Source organism: Melospiza georgiana, chromosome 6 (assembly GCF_028018845.1).
Source record: "Melospiza georgiana isolate bMelGeo1 chromosome 6, bMelGeo1.pri, whole genome shotgun sequence".
Classification (NCBI taxonomy): domain Eukaryota; kingdom Metazoa; phylum Chordata; class Aves; order Passeriformes; family Passerellidae; genus Melospiza; species Melospiza georgiana.
In genome coordinates, this window is record NC_080435.1 from 16,319,691 (window position 1) to 16,346,909 (window position 27,219).

Sequence of the window (27,219 nt, forward strand, 5' to 3'; positions counted from 1 at the left end):
CACTTTTGCCTGTGTATTTTTATTTCATTGGGCTAGTGTTCCCTCTTTTTAAAATTAACTCTGTGTGCTTTCCATCTCTGTTGTGGCTTGAATGCTCAGAAATTTATTTCTGATTTTGTTCCTACAGGCTTCTGAGCAGGAAGTACCTTGGGATCCCCATCCACCACCACAGAAAAATTTCATCTTTAATTCCTGTGCTACACTCTTTTTCTTCATGTCTTCACATACTTCTCTCCTGTGTGACTCCCTAAATTGTGATTTGTTGGACACACCATAGTTTTTGGTGATACACAAGCCCAATTATGGGCCCTGAGTTTTAGGATGGGCTCTGCAATGCAGTACTTGGGTAAGTTTGACAAATCACTTCCCTCCAACAGACTGTAACAGCCTCAAAGAAATGTACAAGCATGTAATGTATATTGTGCCTCAGAGTTCAGCTCAAATAACACCTCCAACTTAGAGAAGAGCCTTAGAGAAGCACCAATTATCATGTCCTTGCTCTTCACAATCTTCCTACTTTGCCCTCCTTCCAGTAACAAATCCTGGACTTTGTCACTGTTCCATTTGGCACAAGGAAGCACAGATCTTATTCCTGGAGGTAGTTACGCTGTTTCTACCTGTACAATAAAGGCACACACTCAAAACACCACCTCAGTGTGGTCCCACAGCTCTTGTCTGCTCTGCCCTCTGTCCCTCAGCACAGTCCTAGGCAAGCTCCAGATTTTCTTAAGCGCTCTATTTTCTCTGCCAGAGCCCACAAAAGGAGCAGTGTGAGAGAGCACATATCCATAACTCATCTCCTCAACTCCCAGCCCATGATACAATCATTGATCCACCTTTGGCCATGAGCACAAGCTCTCTGCAGCCAGGCCAGGGTGCAGAGGAGACAACCACTGAGCACCAAAGTCCTTGGACACTCCCCTGCCACGTCCCAGAAAACCAGCAGTGACACACACTCCTCACATGGGTCAGGCATGAAGCCTCCCTGCAGGAGGCTGAGCCAGGGCACTGCTCCCAGGTTAACCTTCAGCAGCTCAGCGCTGGGCTCTCAAGAAAACAAAACTAGAGGGCATTTCTGGCAAGCCCGACAAGGTCAGCAGAAAGGGAGAAAAAGCTGCCACACAACAGCCCTAGTGAGGAACAGCATTGCACTCTTTGTCCAAGTTTCTGATTTTATCAGATTATGCCACAGTGTTAACATTGTTTATGGCCCTATTTTTCTGTGAATCACCCACTCCCAGAGACTCTTCCTCCACCCCAGATTATAAATAGCACCATATACAGAACGGAGCCTGTGAAGCAAAGGAGGCTTACTGAAACAAAATAATGTATATTGAACTGACAAAAATCTTTCAAAAGCCTTTTTTATTTATTTATAGTGCTGGCTAGACAGGCAGATTCTCACATTTTATAAACCCTGTAGGTCACTATCTCCATTGCTCATTCACAAACAATTCTGCTAATAAAAAAAAAGCCTTCTGGTTATAACTGAACTTATTCCCCAGCACACTGCTTTTTGGCACATGCCTTTTGAGAAGAGAGATTTTTAAACAAACAGTATTATGTATTTTCCCTGTTTGAAGGCAACATATGCCTAGACCATGATATGATAATATGGCATTATTTATGTATCTGGAGACATTCAGACATTGCAACCAACCTCTTAGTCCTCTATCAGTACACATAAGTAATTTTCTACCATGTCATAGCAGACTATGACTTAAATTTCCACTGATTCTATCTTCATAGGAGAAAACATTCTTGACAGTAAGTACAAAATCCATCACATGTGTTTTATTTCCCTCTTTTCTCCAGAAATGACTTCTTGCAGTGGGAAGTTCACAGTGCTGTCATCCAGGTTACAAAACAGACCAGGATATGTAGCCAAAAGCTGTAGAGAACAGGAGTCCAAAGGCACACGACACCTGGTTAAACCAAGACAATGAGCTGCAGGCATAAAGAGCCAAGTAAGCACAAGCCACTAAAGAAATCCAAATTTCCCTCGAGATGGGATGGGTGGAAAGCAAGCATGCACATTCTGCTCTGGCAAGGCAAACCTTCAGTGCTCCTGCTGAACCCCAGGGAACTCATCCCATCTTTCCATCCCCTGCTCAGACATATTTGCCACAGCTTCACACCAGAAGAGGATCTGGACTGGATACACGCCAGCCCAGCAAGGGCCTGCCAAGATCAGGCACCCACATCAAACACACACCACTACAATGCCCCCACCAGCTGCCTGACCCTTCTTACCAGGCACACACACCAACACCAGGGATGCTGGGGCTGGAAGAAACCCTTGATTTTTCCTCCAATTACAGAGACATGGTTACACAAAATGCCGTGTAAAAGACATCCTGCCCAGAATCAATCAAACAGAAACAGAAGGGCCACTGAAACAATGTTGGCATATTCTACTGATGAAATTCCTTTTAAGTGCCTAAGGTGAAACCATTCAAGCACTTCACTATTTGATTCACCATTTTCCCCCCTGCCATTCATCACACGATTATTTGTCAAGCTAACAGTTCCTTAATCATTTGTAGAAGTTGAAACCTGATGTAGCAAGGTTCCTCTCTGAAACACAAAGCACTCCAATGCACATTTCAGGAACAGTTAAATATATTAATACTCTTGTTCTTCTTTATTTTGTAGACTCAACAAAAATCAACTGTTTATAATCTTAGGAAAAAAGGAAAATACTAGTGCCTGGAAAATATCACAGTAAGTCTGGACATCATTTAAGCCAAGTACAAGTCTTTTTTTTTTATTCTCCTACTGCTTATCTCAACACACAGTTCCTTTTCCTTCAGCCTGTTTCAAACAATACTTGATAATAAACAAACAAAACTAGATAGCAAAATAAATTATTTCTCACTAAAGTCTCATTTTTTCTCTTCTGTTCCACACTTACAAATATATACTGTGGAAATACACAGTCACATATATATATATAGAGAGAGAGAGAGAGAGATAGACAGACATATATATTGTGTGTCTACACTACTTGGAGTATCCTATTATCTTATAGTTACTCAAAAAACTGACTCATATCAAAAATGACTTTTTTGTAGAAAGCAAAAACAAGAGTAGGGTCCCCTTGCAATGAATTAGCAGCACTGAAATTCAGAAAGTCCAAGCTCTTTGCCTTCACTATTACATCAGACCCTCATGCCTTTTTCTCCACATTTAAGAATAGAAGTTTTCCCAGGGGCTCAACACATTGACTTTCATCATCACTCTGAAATACTGACCAAAGGACCTACAGTAGCAATATTTAAACTTCCATAAGCTCTTTCCATATAAAAAACGTGTCTGTAATAACAATCATTGTTATTACAAAATCTGATCAACTCAGAAGGAACTACAAGATCATAAAACAGGACTGTGACACAATAACAGTGATGGGGATCTCCCACGTTAAGTTCTCATTTATGCACACAAAGGGGAAACAGGGAGGAAAAAGAAATTTAATTAGAGCTGACTGAAAAGTGAGGCATATGGTTCACAGGAATTTTTGCTTTCAATTAAAACACCACCCTCCTCCTCCTCAGCAAGCTAAATAAATACAAACAAAACCAAACTATTCTGTGATGTGTCTATGCAAAAATTGAATATAAGCATGAAAGAAAATGGAGGTAGAAGCTGCACCATAGACCATGTGCAACCACAGTCTGAGCCCTGAAAAAAACACTTTGTCACCACACTAATAGAGGCACTTATTCCTCTCCATCATCACTACTTGTAACTATCTGTTTCCCCCTCATTAGTAAAACCTATTACACCTACATACCTAAAATTTTACTTGAGGTGTGGGCAGAAAAGGAAAGGGGGAGATAAAAAGTTGTAAAAGAACAGGGCTGAATTTTAGCAGTAGACTTTTTAATAGAGAAATCATGCTCTGAAGTTTCATATTGATAAAAATGCTAAAATATGAAAATAGCTATGTTTCTAAAATAATATGTTATAGGGAAACATGTGAAAGACAGGGCCATTAGGGATGGATTTTCAATCAAAATGACAAATAGCAATTATGTATATACAGAGAAGACTTAAGAAAATGGGATACACTTGATTTAGAAACAAGTATGAGGAATGCTGAGAGAAAGACCATCCCTACTTGCACTAAGAAAACTGAGAATGGGTGGAGCTTTCACCCACTTTAAGTTACACCAAGATCACCTGGCCCAGAGAAGGGAGAGTTTAGGAAAGGCTGTGGCACTGGGCTGTGCCACAGCCCTGTCAAGGCTGCCCATCTCAGGTGTGCTTGGAGATTTCACCAGAGCATCACCACCAGTGTCTCTAACTGGGCGTGCTCTCACACAACACAGAGCTTGGCTGGGGGTGAACACCTGCAGCAGGACAGGAGCAGGAGGAACAGCTGGTCTGTATGACAGGGAGGCAGGCACTGGTGCTCTGAAAATCAAGGGCAACTAGTTAAATGAGAAATCTGAATGGTAATTCACAGGGTGTAATGTGACATTACCCAGGGTCTCCTATCAGAAGATCCCTCTTCATAACTTAGCCCAAGTGCTTTGGAGGCCAGCATCTGCCTATATATATTTAGTTAATTATGAAATGTTGCAACCAAAATGCTTCAAAACACTGAGAAAGGGGGAAAATAGATTGCTGTGCCAATGCTAAATACCCTACAGACTATTTTATTTTATGGTCTGGCAAGAAATGGACTTTCCCTGACCCCTTTAGTGCTCCCTTCACTAAGATTGCCCTTGCTGTAGCTAGGAAAAGCTTACATATTTCAGAAATACTTAGGATATCAAGATAAAAAGTCTTAATTGGCTTCTGCCTATTGGAGCCTTTGCAGAACTGAAGCATTGTGGGGAAAAAATGCTCTCATCTCAGCTTGAAAGATAATCAAAAAATCAAGGGGGCAAACACACCTCTTAGTAAGGCTCTGTATGGGGAGCTGCACTGGGACACCCTCTACCTGCATTCCAAAATATATCCAGGCAAGCTGAAGCTCCTCCAGCAGCACCTTCTCGTGAGGGGGCAGGCACTGAGCAAAGACAGCCAAGCATGGCAGCAGAAGAGTGTGGCTCTGCCTTTGGAGAGGGGCAGAATAAAGTCCAACAGGCAGCTTTAACTCCAACACTTCCTGGGCTTTCAGAGATGGATCATGCAGTCACAGAAATGATCCCTAAATTCAGACTGTGTTTAAACACATACATGCTTAAAATAACACACATCTGGGCACTTCAGAACAGAGACTGAAGTGAGACATTTTCAAAAGAAGCAAGGTAGCCCCACTCCCAACTAGGGAGCTTTGAGCAATACCCTGAAGTGTGTATATATATATATATATGTATATATATATATACACACACACATACATGAAAACAGTAACACCAGTCACATCTTCCCCTCAATAATGGTCACCACAAACTGGAGATTTTGCTACTCTGTAGTGAAGCAGATGAACCAGACAGGCTCACTCCTCTTAAGCTCTCAGATCATCATGGGCTGACCATCAGCAGACACTGATCATCATCACCTCTTTGCAAGCAGCACACAGCTGGTGATCTCATGTAGAGAGAGCCTGCAGGTTCAACATTAGCTGTCCAGAAATGCCTTCCATCACTTTAACCAGAATCCAAATTAGAGGGGATAGTGCCCTGTTATCACAGCTGTCAAGTGTGCAGAGGTCTGGGGGTGGCGGGTGTGTGTGAATTTGGCCTCCCTCTCATTTCAGGAAGGGCTGTCTCATCCCAAGAGGATCTAATTAAGAAGAAGGAGGTGGACTGGTTGGTTCCATGTCAGAGGGAACACGGTCCAGCTCTGTGTAATGAAACAGCACATACTTGGGCACAGCTTCAACAGCTGAAGCACGCTGCTGCCTTACGTAGGCTGCAGCAATCTTGCTGCTCATGTACACTCTGTTTACTCATCATCCTCCCCCAACAGCCCACTTCCTCTTCTTCAGAAACTTTGCTTCTCCTTCCACAGAGATGGACATGACGGAGGAGTGCCTACACCCCAGGCTCAAGGGGCCTCTCGTACACTTGTCCTCCTCAGCTGCACCCACCCCAGTTCTTGTTTAGCTCTCTTTGCTGCATTAAAACAGGGACAGGAACATCTCAAAGTCCTCCAAACACCACCCAACACATACAAACCACAGACTGCTCACAAGACCAGTCACAGCCCTACAGGACATCCAGAAACAAACTGTGGGGTTTGTTGGTCAGAAAAAAAAAAAAGCAGTACTTGCTGTGCAAAAGCAACAAAAGGGTTTGTTTCAGTTATGTACAACACACACTGCCTGGGGCTAGAACAGCCTGAGGGAAGCCATTCACAACACAGATATTTCACCAGCATACTGATTTTTTCACCTTTTCAATAGAATCCTGTTACCTTTAGCAGGGTCTGCACATCCATGTGCCATCCCTTCAGAAGCTCCCTAGCATCCCAATGCCTCTCATTGCCCCACCTGCTATGAGAAGAGGCTTCAGAACTGGGACTTGCTCCATGACACGTATCCAGGGTGATATTCACTGTCCCACTACATGCCTGCCAAGGTTTTGTGCAGCCTCACTCACACTCCTACTCCCTTTTCCCAAGCACTTGAGTGGTTTACCACAGGCTGCCCTGTGTCTACACACACAAGAACCCTTTCCCCATCTGTGCCTGATGTAAGGAATGCCTTTTCTATCTACAAACCCACCAAGAATTAGCCAATTCACTTAGAGAAGAAGGAGACAAGACCCCACAACCCCACTTTTGTCTGATTTATAACCCATTCATGACCAAAAAGGAACCCTGTATTCACAAAGTACAGGAAGTTGTATAAGGGAAGCTTTTTTCCCCTTGCAGTTCTCATTTTTGATGCAGTTTGTGAACAGAAGTGAATCCTGGTGGAGACAGGTGAGGTGGGTCACTATGCTGATTTCCAGTATGCACCTGCTGACTGAGGAAGATTCCTTTTTTGAAGTCATTGCCAGAGTTCCCAACCCCACAAGATTCCTTAGCAGTAGCCATGTACAACTGCAGTGTCCCATGGCATTAACAACCTCCAGGTCACAAAACACAACCACTGCAAGAAAGGGGAGGAAAGTGCAAAAAAGATTTGAGGGGTGGCAGGTGAGCAACTCCCAAGTGCTCGAACAAATCTCGACACAACAACCTACTGCAAGTCCTAGAACTTCTCAGTCATTAGCTTTATCTTCAAAACTGCAGCAGGATTTCATCAGTGCTATGTTCCATGCTGGAGCATGAAACAGCAAATGTCCGAGATCAGGAAAGCACAAGTAAGAGGTCTTTGTTCAGAACGGAAACTGAAGTTTGGCACTATCTTATCTCCCATCTTTTCCACAATTTCTACAGGGGGGGACAGAATGTTCAGCTGACCAGTTCTCACTGCAAAACTCAGATTAACATCCACAGAATTAATTTTGATGAAATCTGGAGACAACAGTGACAAATACCACACGCAGCAATGACTGAATAAATGCCCATATATGAGATACCTGTTTGCTCTTTCACCTTGCCTTTTTCCAATTAAAAAAAATAATTTACAAGAGAGAAGAAGCAACTAAGGTGGTCAATTTGCAGAAACAAGACTGCAGGAGACTCAATCTACAGCAACAGGGTTTTTTGCAGAGCTGGCATTACAACTTACTATTCTTCTTAGCAGCTGTGCCAGGGGTTGTGAATAGCCCTAAACTCAGGGATAGCAGGAATCACTGCACACACTGCTTACAAACCACAAGTGCACTGCACAGAATTCTGCATGCAGCATAACCTGTGGGGCACAGTGAAGGTCATCAGAAATGACCTGTCCAGCAGAGGCACTGCAAGCAGGCAGTGGCTCTGCTAGGATGGAGCAGGGGCTGCCCTGTGTGAATCACCCACTCATTAACTTAATGAGTTAACAACTCTGAGTGAAAAGGACAAATTTTTTTTTTTTGTAGGCTGCTCAAACTTTCAGAAATTTAGAAGAGAACTATTTGAACCACTTAGATGAAGTCTTAACTAATTCCACCACAAAAAGAACTAGGCTCCATTATGAGTGAAGAGGGAAAAGCATGCTCTGCAATAACCAAATAGCAGCTCTGACCTTCTGCTCACTCCTCCTGCAGTGCTGTGCTTCACACACTGAACCAGGAAATAGTTGAACAGATACATGTGAAATTATGAAGACTGAGTCAGAAGACAATAGTTAAATAAATACCAGTTAAACCACATACCATAGATCTGTCCTGTAGGACTGGGAAATGAGTATCGCCTAAGGCTGCTCCAGATATTGCACCCACCTGCAAATATTTGCTGCTGGCTAAAGCTCAGCACATGCACTCTCAGCAGCAGGACTCCCCAAAATATTGCAGACCAGAATAAAAGAGAACATTAGCTTAATTCAGAGCACAATAAACTAATTATATCTTTTAATCATCAAAAGCATATAATAGCTTGTTGGAAGACTTTTTTAGTTTGGGTGTTTGGTGGTTTTTTAAAGCACATTATAAAGTTAATTAAGGATGCACCTCTTTTTTTTCCAAGAATTTTAGGCCTTCAAATTCATGAATATAGAGAGCTGATTGTTAGCTTCTTTAATGTGGCTATTTTACTACGAGTGTACAGCAGACATCAGAAACAAGAATGTCACAGAGGAATTGAGCACACACAATAAAAGCTCAGAAGCAATTACACTTTCACTATGTAGCCTTAAATCCACATATAAATACGTTAAGACATTTATATTTTAGATAAACTACCCTTCAGCAATTGTGAAAAATCATTGAAGAGAAAGACAATAAGATAAAAAAGCACTAACATGGTGCTGGAGCAGTTGGCCATTAAAGTCACATCTTCTGAAGAAACATCTAAACACTTTGTAACAGCATTTCATCTGTAACTGTTAAACTGGAAAAAAGGCCTGTCTCCAAATGGATTCAACACATAACAGAAGCAAAAAAAAAAAATTAACTGGCTAGGATTTTTTTCCCTCTGGATCTCACTGAAATTTTAACCTGTCCAAATGCAAGTCCTTAAGTTACAGACAAAGGCAAGTTGTCTCTTTTAATAGGGAGAAAGGAGTGTATTGTTAAGATTTGTCATATACATACAATTACCTGCATTGTTATGGAGATTACAGAACAAAGGCCCAACAGATACACTTCTAGATCTTACAGTCTTGTCCTTTCCCATAATTATTGTCTTAAAATTGGATTTCATTTAACACATTCATAATACCAATATCTACCAGTGCTTAGCATGTGCTAAGCTTAGGGATAGTTCCAATTATTTTTAAATGGATGTGGCAATGCATTTAATTTATCACTCAAATGAGCAATTTAATAGTACTAATAAGGCAAGAGGTTCTTTTATTTGGTTGTAAGAAGTCTAAAAACTAGTACAAAGTTAATTAGAATAACTGGCTAGTCTATCACTCACTTGAAAATAAATGCAAAAGAAACTCTCCCAGAATTTTTTTATTTTTTCCTTTCATTTCAGAAATAGGATTTTGAACAGCAGAGATATTGATTTTTTTTAAAATACCAAAAAACAACTTTTATCCTGCAAAAATTAATGGCACTCATTTACCTGATGTAAGAGTATGTCAGTCTCCTTTCCTCAGCAGTCTGGTACAAAATCTATCAGAAACTCTGAGTTTAGAACACCGGGCCTGTGTCTGTGGCATGCTCAGTGTGCCAGATAAAAAGGTCAGATCCTGACCTCAAAGTTGGGCTGCTCATTTCTCCCTGGTGCCCAGCTGCACAGAATTAGAGGTGAATTACCCTGAAAGTTATGCAAAGATAACGAACTTCCCCTAAGAAAGAACTTTTTTTTTGTTGTTGAAAATACATGCTTACAACGACTGTGGGAAGGAAACTGTGGTTACAATTCCCATATTTCCCCTCTATAGAATAGAAAAGTATAAATCCATAGAAGGTGAAACCATCAAAGACCTCAGTTAACCAGGCACAGCCTACTTAACAAAAAAATCACATCAGAACTGACCACAAAAAGGATATTTTCATTGGTACTGAACTTCAGGCCAAGTATTAGAAGAAGCAGCTGACCCTGCAAGCAGATGGAAAGAATACTAGAATTTAAAAAATATAATTCATGTAGCAGGAAAGTCATGGACTCAATTCCAAACTTGATTATAGATGGGCAATTATAAAACGTCCAGTGTCAAGAAGACATTAGAATTCCCATCTCTGCCTTCACTAGAGAAAAGCAAATAAAGAAAACAGAATTTGATGATGCAAAAGGATCCTACCAATTTATTGTTGTTCATTTTATTTCCCCCTTGATTTATAAAGTACTTATAAGTATGTAAAATTCCTGCAGAATCAAAGATCATGATCACAAAAGGAAGAAAGCTCTAAACTCCCTTATTAACACAATACAATTTTACATATGTAAATTTGATGCCAGCCACAGGCACCCATTCTTTTCCTCACATTGTGTTTCATAAAAAGTCACATTTACTGTTTAAGAAGTACAGTGAAACTATGGCACATCCCACATTGTACTAAAACCACCAGCAAGGCTGAGTCCATCTCTTTTGATGGTTCACACTGTTACTTTCTGCTAATGTGCATTTCTTTCACCTGAATACCAGAGGGAAACAGTGGAAGCCCTTCTCTTTGTCAGGCAAAACCACATCTTGGCCTCAGAGAGCTCACTGGCCCCAAATCCCTGCTAGCACACAAAACTGGCTGCCTTTCCAATCCAGATGTCCCTGGTGGTGGAAGCCTCATCCATTTCCACACCAGCATCCACTCTGCTCTTTCCACTTCAAAGCACAGAGGCCACCTTGCACAAAGTCAAGCAGAAGAGCAGGTTTTGACAAATAAAGACAAAGATGGGACCTCTCTTACTATGAATTCAGATGAAACTAACAATTCACCTGTCCTTAAGCTGATGCAGACAGATGAAGGCAACTAAAATGAAGTCTCACCATCTTCCCCTTCTGTATCATGAGACCTTCAGGAAAAGTAAGTGGAAGGTTTCCAGGGGACAGTCTGGGAATCAGTTGTCTGAGCTACTTTGGGCATGAGGAAATGCTGGGAAGGAAAGGCAGCAGAAAGAACAACTTCCACTTATCTACAGGGACTGTTGAACCTGCAGGCACAACAACTGCTACAGGGAGGCAAGCAGGAAGCTTTCCCAGCCTGTAATACCATGGATGGTCACAAGCTTTGCTGCTTATATAGGCTGGCCTGTCCCAAAGCTAAACTCTGCTGCCCTGTTGCCTTTGCAGCACCATCCTGTCTCATGAGTCAGTGTGGCACTCACTAACTCACAGTCTTTTGGATGGCACCCTCTGCATGGCTCTCTCCTTTGAGAAACAGAGCTGTTAGAAAATAGAATTTGGAAGTGAGGACTCAAAATCTGGTATGTAGAAACAGACTTGCCAGCAGTGACCTGCTCATGTGTGTATATAAGAAAATAAACAAGGATGCTTATTCAAAGTGCTCTGATTTACTAGAATCCAAGTGCACAAGAGGAAATAATGACAGAAAGCTCTGCCTAAGCTCCACCACAATGGGGAATGCAGAAACAAAAGCCACCAGCATTCCTGTGCAAAAACACTCTCCAGAGCCATCTACCATAGCAGAGACAAACCATCAGCAACCATCAGATGTGTAACATCATGCACTGGACCAGGAGTCCTCTTACAGGCATGCAGAACTCCCTGTCTTACCACCCACCTGCCAAGACATCCATGAATGATTCATTTTGACACACTCCATTAAAAAAAATAATCCTGCTGAACTAGCAGAAGCTTTTAAATATGCATTTAAAGCCATGCCAATCTACATCCCTCAATGACCAAGGACAGGCTACCTTTTCCACAAAGCTGGTCTGCACAAATAACCCTCTTTGGGGAGCACTCCTATGCAGGTTAGGTTCAGCCCAACTGCTTGCAAGCTGGCAGCCACCAAAAAAAAACCCTTACCAAAATAGTGGCAAAAGGAAGTAAGGAATTACTCTGAGAATGCAGCTGATCACAGAGCCAGCTTTGTTGTAGATACAAATAACAGCCTAACAAGGGATAGCTCCCAGCCACTCACCTGGACTATGATGGGAGAGAGGGTTCCAGCACTCTGGGGCTCAGAAGTGCTAAGAGACTGCATCTGCTTATCAGGCCACAAGAGACAGGCTGCAATTTGCAATAAAGCTCTGCACCTGATGTTCAAGTCTTTACTTGGTGATTTTATGGTCTCAGAAGCAAAAATGTCCTACCTTCAAGGAGGGAAATGGGGCTGAAGTTCACACAAATTATTCCTTAAACTCACACAAATTACTTCTTATTTTCAAGCCCTGGCTCATTTGGTGCACAGAACACAAAAACCAGTACTACAGTATGTGGACCTTATTCTCCTGCACACCACAAAGCCAAACCAATCAACCAAAAAACCATTAGGCTCTTCCAATAAACAAAACACCCAACCCAACATTTAAAGAAAACACCCACATTCTCAACCCTAAAGCAGAAGCCCACATGCAGAACATAACAAAACCTCTGCATGCAATAGGAACTTCCCAGTGACACGCTAGATGTTTCTTTTCCTTGTTCAGTTTGGCTGAAACTGTACAGAAGAATGGGAAAAATCAGAAATGCACCAAACGAATGGGAGTTACAAGAAGAACAGGAAACAAGCAGATGGGCAGCACTGGAGAGAAAAAGACTTCTAGGCAGTGGCCAGGAGAGCCTAAAAGTGATCCTGACAGGAGTCCCTTCTGCTCCCCAGAGCAGTACTTGTGTCAAACACAGCCTCAGTCCTCTTCCCCACTCATACCAGCTGGGTTTGAAGCACCATGTAAAGCCAAGGTCAGGCCTGGCACCACAACAAAAACCAACATCCTCCTTTAGTGCTGACATTCCCTTTTCTTTATAGGTGCAATTTCTTCAATTCTGAGACACGGTTAAAAGCACAGCTACCTTTTCTCCTATTACATTGCTACATGTGGAGAAAGAAGCTTTCCTACATGGCCTTTGGTATCTTCACAAAGAGCACAGAAGGAAAAGAGCGATGGGCGTACTGCATGGTTTCAAATATCAAGGGGTTCTTCCCATTTCCTGATGATGATAGGAAAATAAGTACTGTCAGCGACATGCCAAATACCAACAACATTTATGGAAAGATATGGACATAGTTCCCTGCCTTTTCCACTGAAAGCCCATGAAGGCCATAGAAGATAACTAAGTGAGGCCACGAATTTATTGATTCAACTCTGGTTGGACCACATTTACATGTCCATTCTTTGTTGGATTACAGAGATACTTTTCCCACTTAATCTTGGATTTTCTCCTGGAATTTTGGACTAATAGCCCCAGGAGGCCTGTTTATGTGCAGATACATTTGGGAACAGCTGGAAAGCACTTGGAGAAGAGCCTTGGTGCAGCCTTCCAGAGCAGTGCATCTGTTTTGTTCTTCTCTTCCTGTGATGCCTGATCACTCTTTCCCCCACACTCTTTGCCTTCTAACACTTCATATTAGCACATGTGCCCAAACCATGACAACATGCTTACCTACACTTCATTTTCTTCCCCCCCTCCCAGTTGAAGTCTTCCCCTACACAGTCATCTCCTGCTGAAAATTAATTTCCTACTGATAGCTCCATTTAAGGCAAAGTTCTTTCACTCACCCATCCCTACATAGCAGTAGGCCCTCTCTGCTGGAGAAAACTCAGTTAGCTCCTCCTACACTTCCAGCAACCTTTCACAATGTTCAAGGTACAATTTGCATTCAAATCTTGGAGTCAAACTAAAAGCATCAGGATAACAACCAGATGTGCAGCCACCAACTGGTTTAGTAGTGTCTGTTTAGTAGGTGAGAACCTTTGCTCATACTGAGACTCTTTCAAGCAGGAAAGTAAATGTCAAAGGCAGGCTTTGCACCTACAAACATCCAAGCACCAAACCACTCTCCAGCACTGTCAAAATCCTCCCTCTATGATACAGTGTAACTCTAGGAAGGAAATGCATAAATTAAAATTATATAGATTATGCCCTGCACAATGAACAACCAAAGATTTTAAAGCAGCAGCAATTTCGCTCATATTTAGAAACTCCAACCATAAAAAAATTACATGCCATGAAAATTCTCAACAAAGGCTTGCATGTAGCTCCCATAATTGAGGAAGTACTAATAATAGCGTGGCTGTTTGCACAGACAACATTTCCACTGTGAGCCTCAATTCTGATCTCAAATATGCAGAAGAAGATATTTTGTTGTGTGTTGCTGGCTGGAGACTCAAAGTATTGGAAACCATGTGAGAGTGCTGCAATGTGCAGCCAGCCCATGCCTCTAAGGAGGCACATCCATGCCATGCTGAAGACAAAGCCTCCATTGAGCCCTGCAGAAGGTGCTTGTGTTGCGGGGCTTTGTAAGGAACATAAAGAAGCTCAGGAATTAACCTGTGTTGTTGTTGTAAACAAAAATGAAAGCAATCATCACACAAAAACAACCTGGTCTGACAGATGAAAAGTTTATTTCTATGCTCCTCAGCCACAAGCAAACTCTGTTCACAGTTTCAGCTTCCCCTTCTGGTCTGTGCTGCCTAAGCTCAGGCCTGCTCAGGTCTCCAGATCAGCAATGCTGACACCTGTGTTTTTAACAGTGTCCATTAAAGGCTTTACCCCAGAAGTGCATGCACAGAAGCAGCAAGGGAGCCTCACATTTCTCTAGCTTTATTCTTTTGTAAGCCTCTAAATGAGCTGTATGCAGACCAGTCACAAAGTTAAATGGAAATTACTATTAACTTCTTGCATCTGCTGAAGATTACCCAGAATAATTTCACAAACTAAAAATTAAATTTAGTGTACTATGCAGGAGAAGACTCAACAAGGATGATTAATAATGAACAATATATAGCAGAAATTATCTTGCATGCAACATATACACATGGCAAGCCCACATTTGAGATAAGATGGTTGTTCATTTAAACTCCTCACTTGAAAATTCAGACCAGTAATTAAGTCATAATCCTATATAATCAACTCACACAGTATCAGTAGTTCTGTGCATGGAATAAGATGTAACAACAAGCTATTAGGTCCACATAAAAGGCACTTTAATTCTCAACACCAAAACAAGCCCAAAACCACTGTCTGTTGCTTCATTTATCATATCACTGATGTGATCACTCTCAACAAGAAACAGAGAGCAAGGTTTGTTTTTTAACAACTCCAACCTTGCCCACTATGTTGTAATTCCTGAAAAATAAGCAAGATGCTCACCCTTGAGTAAAAGGCACCACAGAAGGATCATGTGCCCATCACACCACTGAGGAGCTGCCATGACACAGCCCTTCCACAGCTCTGGCTGCTTCCCGGTCCCTGCGTGTGGCTGGGCCCACAATGGTGCCAGTGTGTGGTGCTGTCCCCTCTCCGACCCCACAGTCATCTGAGAGGCAACACAAGGGCCAGAGCCAGCCAAGAGACACTTCCACCCCAGCCCTCTCACTCAGGAGACTGCAGAGAAGGGGCAATAGCTCTTACTGGCAACACACGAAGCCCAGCTCATGCCACATGCCTGCCAGCTGCTGTCCCCTTCCTGCAGCAGCTACACACCTCCCCAGGCAGTGCCAGGCCATGTCCCCGCACCTGAGCACACGCCACACCTCAAGCAACACCAGCCAACTCTAACACCTGCCTGAGCCTATGCAAAGAGCCCTACACAAGGAGCAAAACTCTGCCCTGATAGAGAACACCCTCATTTTTAGAGGGCAAGACCATGTGAACAGCACTGGAATGGGCAACAACATTATTGTACTTGAAGCATTGCCTCCAAGCAAGGCTTTATTCTGCATCCTTACAGCCTATAGAAACATAATGACTTTTCAAATACGAGTTATCCCACCCTAAGTGGCTACAGTGAAATTTAGTCATTTCAAATGAGATGGTGATTTGCAGAATCACACCATCAGCGCACACCTAGTTTACATCCTAGTCCTCTAAGGAAAAAAATCCTTAAAAAGCTTTCTTCCCACCGTCTGCACTTCAAGCACATGCTCCTGATGTTCAGAACTCCACCAGGTGCTGATCAGCACAAGTTAAGAAGCCTGAGAGTCTCAGTAAACTGAGACTTCTCCGCCTCAGCTTTCACATTCACAGTACAATTCAGTCAAAATTGAGAATGTTGTCTGATAAACTTTCAGTAGTGACACTATGAGCTGCAGGGTTCCCACCTAAAATTATGAGCCACGCCAAAATCTGCAGATCCGACCTATGTCCTGTAGCATGCTGATGGGACCTCTGATAACATCAGGGTTAACAGACCTAGCTGAGGGCCCACAGCTGGGTCCCTAGGTGTTGAATGCAGAAATTTAACTACATGGAATTGAGGAGCGGGTCCACGTTTTTTAGTATTATTACTAATCATATTAGACACCAATTAAGAGCCTGACTTTAGAGAACATTAGAGATCACTAAGTCACAAGATTTCATACCCAGCTTGAGAAGAAACACTGCAAACAACAGAGGTCATGGCAGGCAGATCCTGCAAGGCTGTATCCAAGGGCAATACAGGCCTCCTCTGAGGTCTTCCAAAATGCTGGTATACTTTAATTCCCAATTCAGTTTCAGCTCTTATTCAGAAGAGGTTTTTAAACCTAGGCTTGGTACAACAACAAATAGAGATCAAATGACAAAACACTGCAAGGAACCCCAAACTGAAACAGACGAGACGAGGAAGCAAAGGTTTACAATAGTCAATTGCAGCCAATGGTGCAATCACAAGCTGGCATCAATGCAAGGTAAGGAAAAAGTAGTCAAAAAGGTAAAGCAGCAGTACAGTTCTGCTCTGCAGCTCTCAGGCAGATCTGTCACCACAGATTACTGAGCACCTTGGTTCCTATCAACACATATTCACACTTCTGTAGCAGAAACCACTGAGGCAGAGAGGACAAGGGGCTACATCTGGAAGCAAAAGTTCAGCAAGCCCCAGAACACCAGAGTTCACAGTGGCCATGAAACACTCCTTCGGGAACACTGAGAACACATGAGCTGAGGGAAGCAAGGCTGAGAGTCTGCCAGCATGCTGAGTGGGTCACCTGGCACGCCATTCTGATTTACATCAATGAAAGGTGTTCTTGGAAGGACACCCAGCACACACGTGGGAGCAGAGCGGGGCCTCAAAGCCAAGCGTGCTGGCCAAGGCCTCCCGCTGATGTGCTGCCCGGCACCGCTAGGGCTGCTCGCTCCGCACCACGGCAGCGTTTGCCCGGGGAAACTCCGCGCCGATCCCGAAAGCCGTAACCCAGCGGGCGATGTGCGCCAGCGGCACGGGCAATGCGCAAAGACCCCCTTACCACATACACCCTATTAATATAATCAACCAGCAGCGACACGACGAGGGCAGGCTACAACACCGTGGAGACGGGAGCCGTGCCTGTTGTACTCAGGGTAGCTTTTACCCAGGAAAACAACCGGGGCAGCCTCATGCCCCGAAAGGAGCCACGCGGCTGCCCCGCCGGGTTAAACCCGGCACAGCCGGGCGGGGGGCAGGGGGAGGCCGCGGGGATCCCGCCCCAGGTGAGCAACGCCGCGGCCGGGCCACACCGCGGCCCCCGCCCTCCCCTCCGCGGGCGGCACCGGCGGAGCCGCTGCGGGACAAAGCCCGAGCCCGGCCGCACACCTGCCCTGCCGAGCCTCGCCGGGGGCAGGTGCGGCAGCCCCCCGCCTCCCGCAGCCCGCTCTCACCTCGGCCGGCAGCAGCAGCGGCGGCAGCAGCAGCAGGAGGCAGGGCAGGGGCAGCCGGCTCATGGTGGCGGAGAGCGCTCCCCGCTGCGCGCACGGCCGCTCAGCCCGACGCCGCCGCCCCCGGAGACATGGCCGGGCTGAGCCCCGCACCGCCCGGCGTCCCGGCCCTCCCCCGCGCCCCGCCCTGCGAGAGGCGGGGGGACGGGGCCGCGGGGAAGCCCTGCGCGGGGCGGAGTGAGGGGGCGAGCGGGCAGCGCCCGCCGGGAGCCGCGCCGCTCCCCTCGCCGCCGCCTCCCGCCCGCGGCCTCAATGGCCGTCTGGCAGCGGGCGGAGGGGCTGCGGCTTCCCCGCCTCCCCCCTCCCTCTCTCCCTGCCGGCATCTGACATCTCCCCCCGCCGGGCCGGGCCGGGTGAGGAAGTGGCTTTCTCCCAAAGTTTCCCGGTCTCCGTCGGCACGGCGGAGGGAGCGGCGCCGCGGGGCGCGCCCGGCCGGCCCTGGCACGGTGCTCGGGGGCGGGCAATCGGCGGAAGGGTCAGGGGTAAAGCGAGGCTAACCCGGCCCCGGGGGCTCCGCTGCCCGCCCCGCCGCCACACGCAGCCCCCCCGGGGGTATGCCGCAGTGAGGGGCTCTGCTTGGTGCACCATTTTTCATCCCCAAACAGTCCCCCCAAAAAGTCTCCTCCCGCTCCAGGCACGGGTTTGGACGTGTTTTATCTATGTCATCAAAAGGGACATGACATCATCAAACGCAATCACTTCTATAACCTTAACTTGCTTCCCAGGCTCAGTGAAGTGTTCCGCATTTCATTCATCTTGGATAAGGGAAAGGGGAGGCAGGGACAGTTTACAGAGCATATCTGTAATTACGGAAACGCTGGCAGCCCTCATTTTCTCAGAAGTTTTGAGCTCATGTGTTTATCATTTCCCTGTCTTTTCTGAGCCCTCAAAACATATGCATAGCATTAGGGAAGCAACTATTTCCATGGGAGTTCATGGGAAAATTCACAAGAATAAGGACATTGGGGTTGTTCTCTGGAAAAGAGAAGGCTCCTGGGAAACAGTATTAGAGCCTCTCAGCACTGAAAGGGGGCTTTTAAGAAAGATGGGGACAGACTTTTTAGCACGGGCCCTTTTTATAGGATAAGAGGGAGTTGTTCTAAACTAAAAGACAATTCAGACTAAATATAAGGAAGAAAAACTTTACAGTGAGGGTGGTGAATCACTGGAACAGGTTGCAGAGGCCATGTAGATGAACCATCCCTGGAGGTGTTAAAGGGCATATTGGGCAGGGCTCTGAGCAACCTGACAGAGTTGGAGATGTTCCTGCTCATCACAGGGCAGCTGGACTAGGTCCCCTTTAAGCATCCCTTCAAAACCAAATCGTTCTATCATTCTGTAAGGGCACACACGAACCTTGTTTGGGAGGCTGACACCTACAGCTGGAGGTAGACATTGTATAGGCATCACTTCATGTCAGTAAGATTTTTAGGAAATAGAGAATTACTTCAGAAAAGGGTTGTTTGGGGTTTATTTTTATGTTAGGGAATACTGAAATGAAGTAATAAACACTATACAAAAAACATTAATAAAACTTTTTACGCTTTCCATTCAGTGCAAAGCACCTGAGAATTGTTCTCCAGCTGAAGACTCTTCCTGGTAAACCACACACCTGACAGAAGTCTCACTGGCTGCTGTGAAGTTGTTATGCTGACATCACTGCTGCAGATCAAACCCTGCCATTTGGAAATTACAGCTCTGACTCATAAAATAAATTCCCTGCTGCTGCTCCCCGTGCCTGGGCAGACCCCCAGTGGGTCTAAGTTGCCAAAGTGCAGCTTCTGGCCAGACTGGGTTTCATTGTCTGGGCTGTACCTAAAGTGCCACAGCTGCACTTGAGCGAGCACACTTGGTCATCCCTGGCTCCAGCCCAGTGGGGAGTGTGGCTTTTTTTAATTACATACCTTTCCAGGACAAAAGTCTGGTAACTAATCCAGTTGCCATTGAAATTCAGTGGGAATCTCTTCACTGATCTCAGCAGTAAGGGCAGCCTGCTCTGAAAGAGAAAAGTAAATGGAAAAAAAATATTAAAATGCTCTGAGAAAGCAAGAAGTGGGATTCTCACCTGTTAAAATTTTAAGTATCTCCAAGCTGATGTTGCCATCTCCAGACTCTAGACATCCTTGGACTATTAAGTTCACTCATTCTTCTTCATTGAGGAGGCAACAGAACCCAATTTAGAAGCAAAAGTCATAATATTTCTTAGGCTACATTAATTCTTTGCTTCAGAGAGCCAACTGGGCAGCTACATCACTATTACAGGAAGCTGAGCTCCTTTCACCACACCACGTCTGTCTGGATCTGGTATGACAGCTTTTCAAATACAAGCTACATGGAATCTGTAATTAATTACTTTCTCATTAACACTTGTGGCTGAGTGTTCATTGTATGACTACTTGTATGTCCAGTACCTGAACCAGGAGGCCTATGAAGTTCTGGGACACAGTCTCATTTCTGGAGCATCCAAAATAGTAGAGAACTGCACTAAATTTGCTTGTAGAGACTCTAAGCAGAATATTTCTAGGATTGTAGTAAATAATTACCTTTGTGGCATATCTTTAATTACAACCATAATTAATGTCATCTGTAGTATTTCTGCACAGTGGCTTCAACTGGCACGCAGAGAGCCTGGGTTTGTTACAGTGTCAGGGTGTCTCTCTGACTGACTCTTACCAGACCTCAAGGAAAGAACTGGCTCCTTTCCAGAGACATTTCTGGAGTGTTGGGAAGTACCCACCATCCAAATATCAGGGACTATAGGACAGAGGAGTGAACTACGAAGATTCATAAACATTTGAAAAGACTCAGATGTACTGAAGGTGGCCAGGAGAAAAGGGAAAAAAAGGGTCAAGAAACACCAGGCACTAATAAAAAGTGTAATTATTTTGTAGCATAAAACAGAAACACATTTTCTGTTTAATTTATTGGGAGGAAAAAAAAAAACACTGGTAGCAATAAACTTTTTTCTTATGAACAGATTCTAAAGGAATATTTGTGTCATTTAGACTGCTTAGAATTCTGGGAGGAGGGTTCTAAAAAAGCTTTTCTGATTAGATTTTGAGAGCTTCATGGAGGAAGAATCACATGTGTACCTGATTGCTTCCTTTGATCAATGCTCCTGCCCCTTACAGCACGCTCTGCTCCACTGCTACCCATGCACACCTCAGGGAAGAGAGGGATCTCTAAGGGCTGTGATTCCTGCCAGAGCTGGAGCCCTCACATGCTGAAAATGGAAAAGAGAAATTAAAAGCCAAATTTTTTAAAGCTCTTTCAGGTGCTAATTGTTCAGCAGCAATAACCATCACAACACAAACAATTTCCTAGGAATAAGAGGATCAAGGTTGCATTTCAGGCCACAGGCTCTTCACAGCTTGTTACTAACCTGCTGGAAATTTCCTGAATTACTACTGCTACTGCCTAATTGTTTCTATAGGTGAGTTTTGTTTATTTGACAGGCTCTTATTAAAGCTATATATGTGACAGGCTTATGAAACTGGGTAGGTGTTGCTTCTGGGCTAAAGCTTCTACTTTTTAATTCACTGGAAGTTAATTTGTGCATCTGAGTCATAAAACCTCTTCAAATGGAAGTGTCAGAAAGAAGTTATTCCTCATCCTTATGATCAAGTTTTCAAAAGAGACCTTAGTTTAAGTCATGTTGGGCCCCTGCCCACAAGTCAGGAAGAATGTGCATATTACTAATGGGTGCTCCAGTTTACACCATAAGGAATACTACTAATTCCCTGAGCAGAATTGGAAGACTGCAAAAATATAGTAATCCAAAGTTGTCCAATTTGGAGCAGTTATCCTGGCTGGTAATACTTGTCCTTCACTGAGACTGCTAATAGAATGTGGTTTAAAAAAGAAAAAAAAAATCAGAATGGCCATATTTAACTGCATATCACGGCCAGCCTTAATCACAACAGTGTATTCTCATTAGTTATTCCCAGTTTCATTCATCAGCTCAATGTGCAGTGTCAGCCACAAGAAGTATCCAATTGTTGAGCATGGTCAGGAAGGGAGTTGAGAACAATGCAGAGAGCGTGGTTTTGCCAATGTGTAAAACCCAGGTGCACCCGCATTCTGGCTGAGGCTTTTCACTGCTCTCATCATTGCAAGAGGGACAGAATGGACTGAGGAAAGGTACCAAGAAGGGCAGGTAAAGAAATGTGAGCGATGGTGCAGCTGTCTTATCAAGGGACCCTTAAAAAGCTGGCAGTTTTCAGTTAGGAGAGGAGAAAGCTCCCTGGAAATAAGATGAACGAAAAACATGTTCACTAAATCAAATCTAACAGTTGTAATAAAGTGCTTTTGTACATGGCAGGCAATGAGCTCTTGAAATACGTAGTCACAGCATGTTTTAAAGGCAAAGAGTATGAGCAGCTCCAAAACTTCATGGACAATATGTCCATAACCAGGGAGAAGGCAGAGATGAGTCTGTAATGCTTGGATGCTGGGAATGGTCCTCAGAGAGCAGTCAGGTTTGTTTGCTTTTCCTGAACAGAATCTCCTAACACCACTGCTGGGGACAGGATACTGGGTTGGGTGGATTCATCACTGACTGGGCAAGTACAGCACTCCTTGACTTCTGTTTACAGCCAAAACAGCGCAAAGCATGAGGATATAGCAATATAAGAAACAAATGTATTAGCATGTGGCCTGCTGCCTCAGCAAGACAGTAACATGTAACAGGGTGTGTTACTATTGTCATTCACAAAGGAGGAAGGCTCTCTGCTGGGATTTCAGACCAGGGTCTGAGATCTGCTCTGGCTTTGCTTTCCCTTGCAAGTCCTCAGATTCAGATATTTTGGGACATCTGTGACCCACACAGAACTCCAAATTTACTTCTGTCCTGTCCATCATTGCTCAGTGCCCTGAGCTACAGTGCTCTTTCTGGCACACATTGCTCTGGCTCTTACTCGCACCACCCCAGACCTTCATAGGGTCCTCCAGGCTTCCATGTACCCCCGAACCCAGAGATGAGTCTTTTGGGAACAACTCTCAAGCAGAACTACAAGTTCAATAGAGGAACGCTCCACTAACCTCAGCAACAGTTTTGGTGAAAAAACAGTAAGTGGCCAAATGCCTCACCTGGTATCAATTTTTAAACCTAATTTCTGCCTCTGTCAGGGTCAGGATTGAAGCACTTGAGACAGTATTTCATGCTCAGACTCGGACAGTTCTACCATCATGCAGGAACATATCCAATGTTGGATGTAGCTCTAAACTGCTTTCTGCTGGTACAAGCCCTCCACAGCCTGTAGCTGCAGGGAGTACTGGCTGGGGACTGTTGGGAAGTGTTTTAACTCCTAAACATTAACTTTTTATTTTTTCATCACAAGAAATTAAAGGTACATTGAGCTGCTAGCAGAGACATCTTTCAGATGGAGGGTAAAACAGGATATTCAAAGAAAACCTGTCACTTCTTACAACAAGAGAGAAGCTAACTTGACTTCTGGAGTGGTTTTATTTTGACTGAGGGGGACATTTTTTGTTGGGGGGGCAGCAAAGAGAAATGGAAAAAAATTATTTTTGTTCCTTTTTTTTTTGTTTTACAAAACTTTCAAGAGGACTTTAAAGTGCCATAGCTGAAAGTGACTTTTTGGAAGTGGGTAACACCTTCAATCTCTTAAATTCACTCAGTGGCCAACTTCCTCTGTGTGGGAAGGCAGGTGAGTGGGAGGATATATTTCACATAGTAATTGAAGGGAAAATATGCATTAAAATCACACAGACTAGCACACTCCGAAGCATTGAGTCAGCTGCCCTGGCAGCCACGAGGGCCAGCCGTGTCCTGGGATGCCTCAGGCTCAGCATCAGCAGCCTGTCAGGGGAGGTGATTGTCCTGCTCTGCCCTGGTGTGGCCTCACCTCGAGCCTTGTGTGCAGTTTTGGGTGCTACAATATAAGAAAGATAGAGGGGTATTAGAAAGCATCAAAAGAAAAGCTGAGAAGGTGGCAAAGGGCCTGGAGGTGAAGCTGTATGAGGAGCAGCTGAGGTCACTTGGTCCATTCAAGCTGAGGAAGAGGAGGCTGAGGGGAGACCTCACTGCAGTTACAACTTCCTCCAGAGGGGAAGAGGAGGGGCAGACACTCATCTCAGTGGTGACTGTGACAGGACCCAAGGGAATGGCCTGATGTTGAGCCAGGGTAGGTTCTTTACCCAGAGGGTGGTTGGACACTGGAACAGGCTCCCCATGGAGGTGGTCACAGCCGCAAGCCTGACAGAGTTTGGACAATGCACATGGTGTGATTTTGGGAGTTCTCCTGCACAGGGCCAGGAGCTGGATTTTTTGGGATCTGTGTTTGGGATCCCTTCCAACTCAACAGATGAACAATTCTACACCACTTGAGCTACTTCTAGCACAACAGAATCCTTTTGTAAGTGATTTGAGTTCAAGCAGACACCAGCCCTTTAAACAGGTCATCTTCTATGCAGGAATGAGTGGATTCTGTTCCAGTAGGAACCTCTCCAGTGCAAGGTCCCATGCAATCACTTGGTTTCAGCCAGGAGTAATGTCATGGGTTGCAAAGGGCTCTAGCATGATAAATATACACCAGAGTTTTACTCAGACTTGCAGAACAGGCAAGAGGAAAGCCCTGCTCAGTACAGACAGTCCCTGCCATATCACCAGAGGCCACAGCCACAGCTCAGCTGCCCCACACAGGAGCTAGAGCCCTGAGGTAGCATGGAGACCCAGGAAGCAGTGACTGTCAGGATTCTGGCAAATACCAGAGGCTGGCAGAAATGTTTCCCCTTCTCCATCTGCCAGGTTTTTTTTTTGTCCTTGTCTCCAAGCTCACAAAAGGAAGGCATAAATTTTTCTCAGCATATAAAGTTCCAGCAGAATCACTTTCAATTACTATTTAAGTCCCATAAATGACACCATATAATCCAAATGAAATAGCACCAAGCTAAACTTGGTGCTACAAAGCATTACAACAGCTGAGTCTGCCCTTGATAAAGAGTGAAATCACCTGCCTCCTGGAAGCCAGCAGGTGTGTGCACAACAGGCAACCTCTGGCATTAGAAAGGGCATTAGAAAAGGGAGTGGCCGGATACATTATGCTGTCCAGAGGCCCCATCTGCCACGATCTCCCACAACACACCCTGTCATCTGTAAGCACTGAAACCTTAAGAAATTTGTCAGAAATACCATGGTTGTGACACCACTTGCAATAAAACCAATGCTTACACAGCACCAAGAGTTCCTCATCAGAGGATTGCCATTCCAGAGTCATAGATGACTGCTGAAATCCCAATGTGACAGATAGCCATTAAAGAAGGAAAAAGTTAAAAGGTTAAAAATTAAATCTACCAAAATTCTTTGACAAAATGGGTCAGCCTCCTTTTCTCTTTCTTCTGACATTACAAATTGTGGTGGGAGGGTGGAGCACAGTTTGAATGCTGAGCATTTATAATGTTTTGCTTATTAGCAAAGCCCTACCCCTAACCCTGCCCTTCTCCCCATAAGTAATAATGTGGAGAAATGATGCAGAAGTCTTCCAAGTGTGATGCATGTCAACTATATGAGGAACTGGCTGCTTCTGGACATCCCAGGAGAGCAATTAGCATCTTCAGGGTCATTTAACTTTTGGTCCATTGCAGAGATTGCTCCTAAAATACAGGCACATCATCTTGTGCTTGTTCAACAGATGGTACTGAAGCATGAACTACTTTCACGGCAATGTACATTTGGCAATATCATAAAAGTGGGAGAAGCAGTTTTCTGAGCAATAAAACTACTGGCTGGAATGCAACTGGCCTGTTTTACACATAACCAGTATTTTCTGCGCAAATGCCTGCTTTAATGTAAACATCTCTTTTCTACAAAGGTGTGCAAAAAATGACAGGAAGCAAAGAGGCAAAAAGGAAGAGGTTAAACTGAATCCCTGAAGTGTTTGCATCCATCACTGTACATCAGAAAGATCTCTTATGGCTTCTCTTGGTGGATATCAGGTCCTACTTACTGTGCTCAAACCACTGTAGTTGAATTGGGATGGTTTCAAGCAGCTTGGCAGCAACCCTTAGCTTAAACAGCAAGATGGCAAGAAGGTTAGGAAGACATCTTCCTGGGAAGAAAACAAAAGCTGACATCAAAAATTATCAGTTCACATCCCAGCTAGCACAGTTGAACTCCTTGGCTCTGAATTTGCATCCCTGCCCTTGCAATTCTAATGCCTGGTGATGTGCTCTGATCTTTATTCGTTTACTTGTCCTGTCTGACTGGAAATGGTGTTTTGGCAACAGTCTGCTATTTACTGTGGCACCACCGCCCTGAACATCCTTTAAGACATGCTGGGGCGTAGCTGGCCAAATTCTTGTGCTGGCCTTTCAACTCTCATTGAGAGCCAAGTGCCTAGCTTGATACATCCTTTTCAAAAATCCCAGGTTCTGGGTTTTGGTAGCATTTTTAAAAATATCTATTTTTAAAACCAACTAATTTCCATCTAGCACTTCAACCCAATCAGTGCTATACAGCCTTCTGATGCTACTGGGAAAATCTTTTAAACAAATGTTCACTAAACTCTAGTAAGTGAAACGATAAACTATACATCAAATAATGAATTAAATAATTCCATTTCCCTGTGTTCTTCTTGCATGAGAATGATGCACCAGCACACTGCTTTTAGGATTATTAGTTTGTGTGTGCGGAGCTTCCACCTGTCATTCCTCAGTTTAACAGGTTGTTCTGAACAGCACTTGTGCTCTCCAGGAAAACAAGAGTCCAAAGGGCAAGCAAGTCACATCCACAACTAACAATCTCCATGGAAGGTACAGATCCTTTTAAAAGCTGATGGATTAGATTCTATCTGCTTCAATGGGCAGTCACCAGTAACAATCCAAATTAATTTTACAGCTGACAGCTTAAAGGTTGGATGAATAATCTGTCCTCTTAAAAGGGGAAACTTCCCTTTTCTGAAAGATCCTGAACTTTCTAGAGGGCATCTATACAGATGTAAGATGTTACAACAGCTTTAGAGGCTATGAAAACAAGGAATTATTTGTCACTTTGCATACTTCACTCATTGCTGCAGAGCAGAGTAACTCCAAAGCACACCTTGCAGAGGGGCAGTGGCTCCATGGACTATGTCCTCTGCCAGAGGTGATGTGGCTTTGCAGTCCTTTAGTCCCCATAAGTGCCTGGCTAAGGAGCTGTACCTGTCACCTCTGTTGCTACTTGAGAGATTAAGCATGTAACTCCTTTCAGGTAAATACTACATGTGCTTCTACAGCAGTACACTTGCTCAAATTAACTGTGTCACTGCAAAACTGCTCCTTTTTGGTGAGAAATAACAGTGCCCAGGGAGAATGGAAACAGGAGGAGAACAGGGTGGGGGGGAAGCAGTTATCAAGGGCATGGCAGAAAATTACTGCCTTATTTCTCTGTGGAGCTCATACCTCCATGTGATACCAAAGCAATGAAATAACTTAAAGCAGCTGATCAGGAATCAAACTGTCCAGAAGAGGAAATCAGGAGGTCAAGGGCA

The 27,219-nt window shown here is 44.3% G+C and overlaps 1 protein-coding gene across 1 annotated transcript in view; it reads right to left on the reverse strand.

Annotated features, from left to right (window-relative positions):
- Nucleotides 1-17,755, reverse strand: part of PTPRJ (protein tyrosine phosphatase receptor type J) — a 72,737-nt gene extending 54,982 nt beyond the window's left edge. The window contains exon 1 of the mRNA XM_058027152.1: nucleotides 17,675-17,755. Coding sequence (XP_057883135.1) covers nucleotides 17,675-17,737 — 63 coding nt within the window. The 5' untranslated portion in view covers nucleotides 17,738-17,755. The remainder of the gene's footprint in view (nucleotides 1-17,674) is intronic.
- Nucleotides 17,756-27,219: the final 9,464 nt, after the last annotated feature.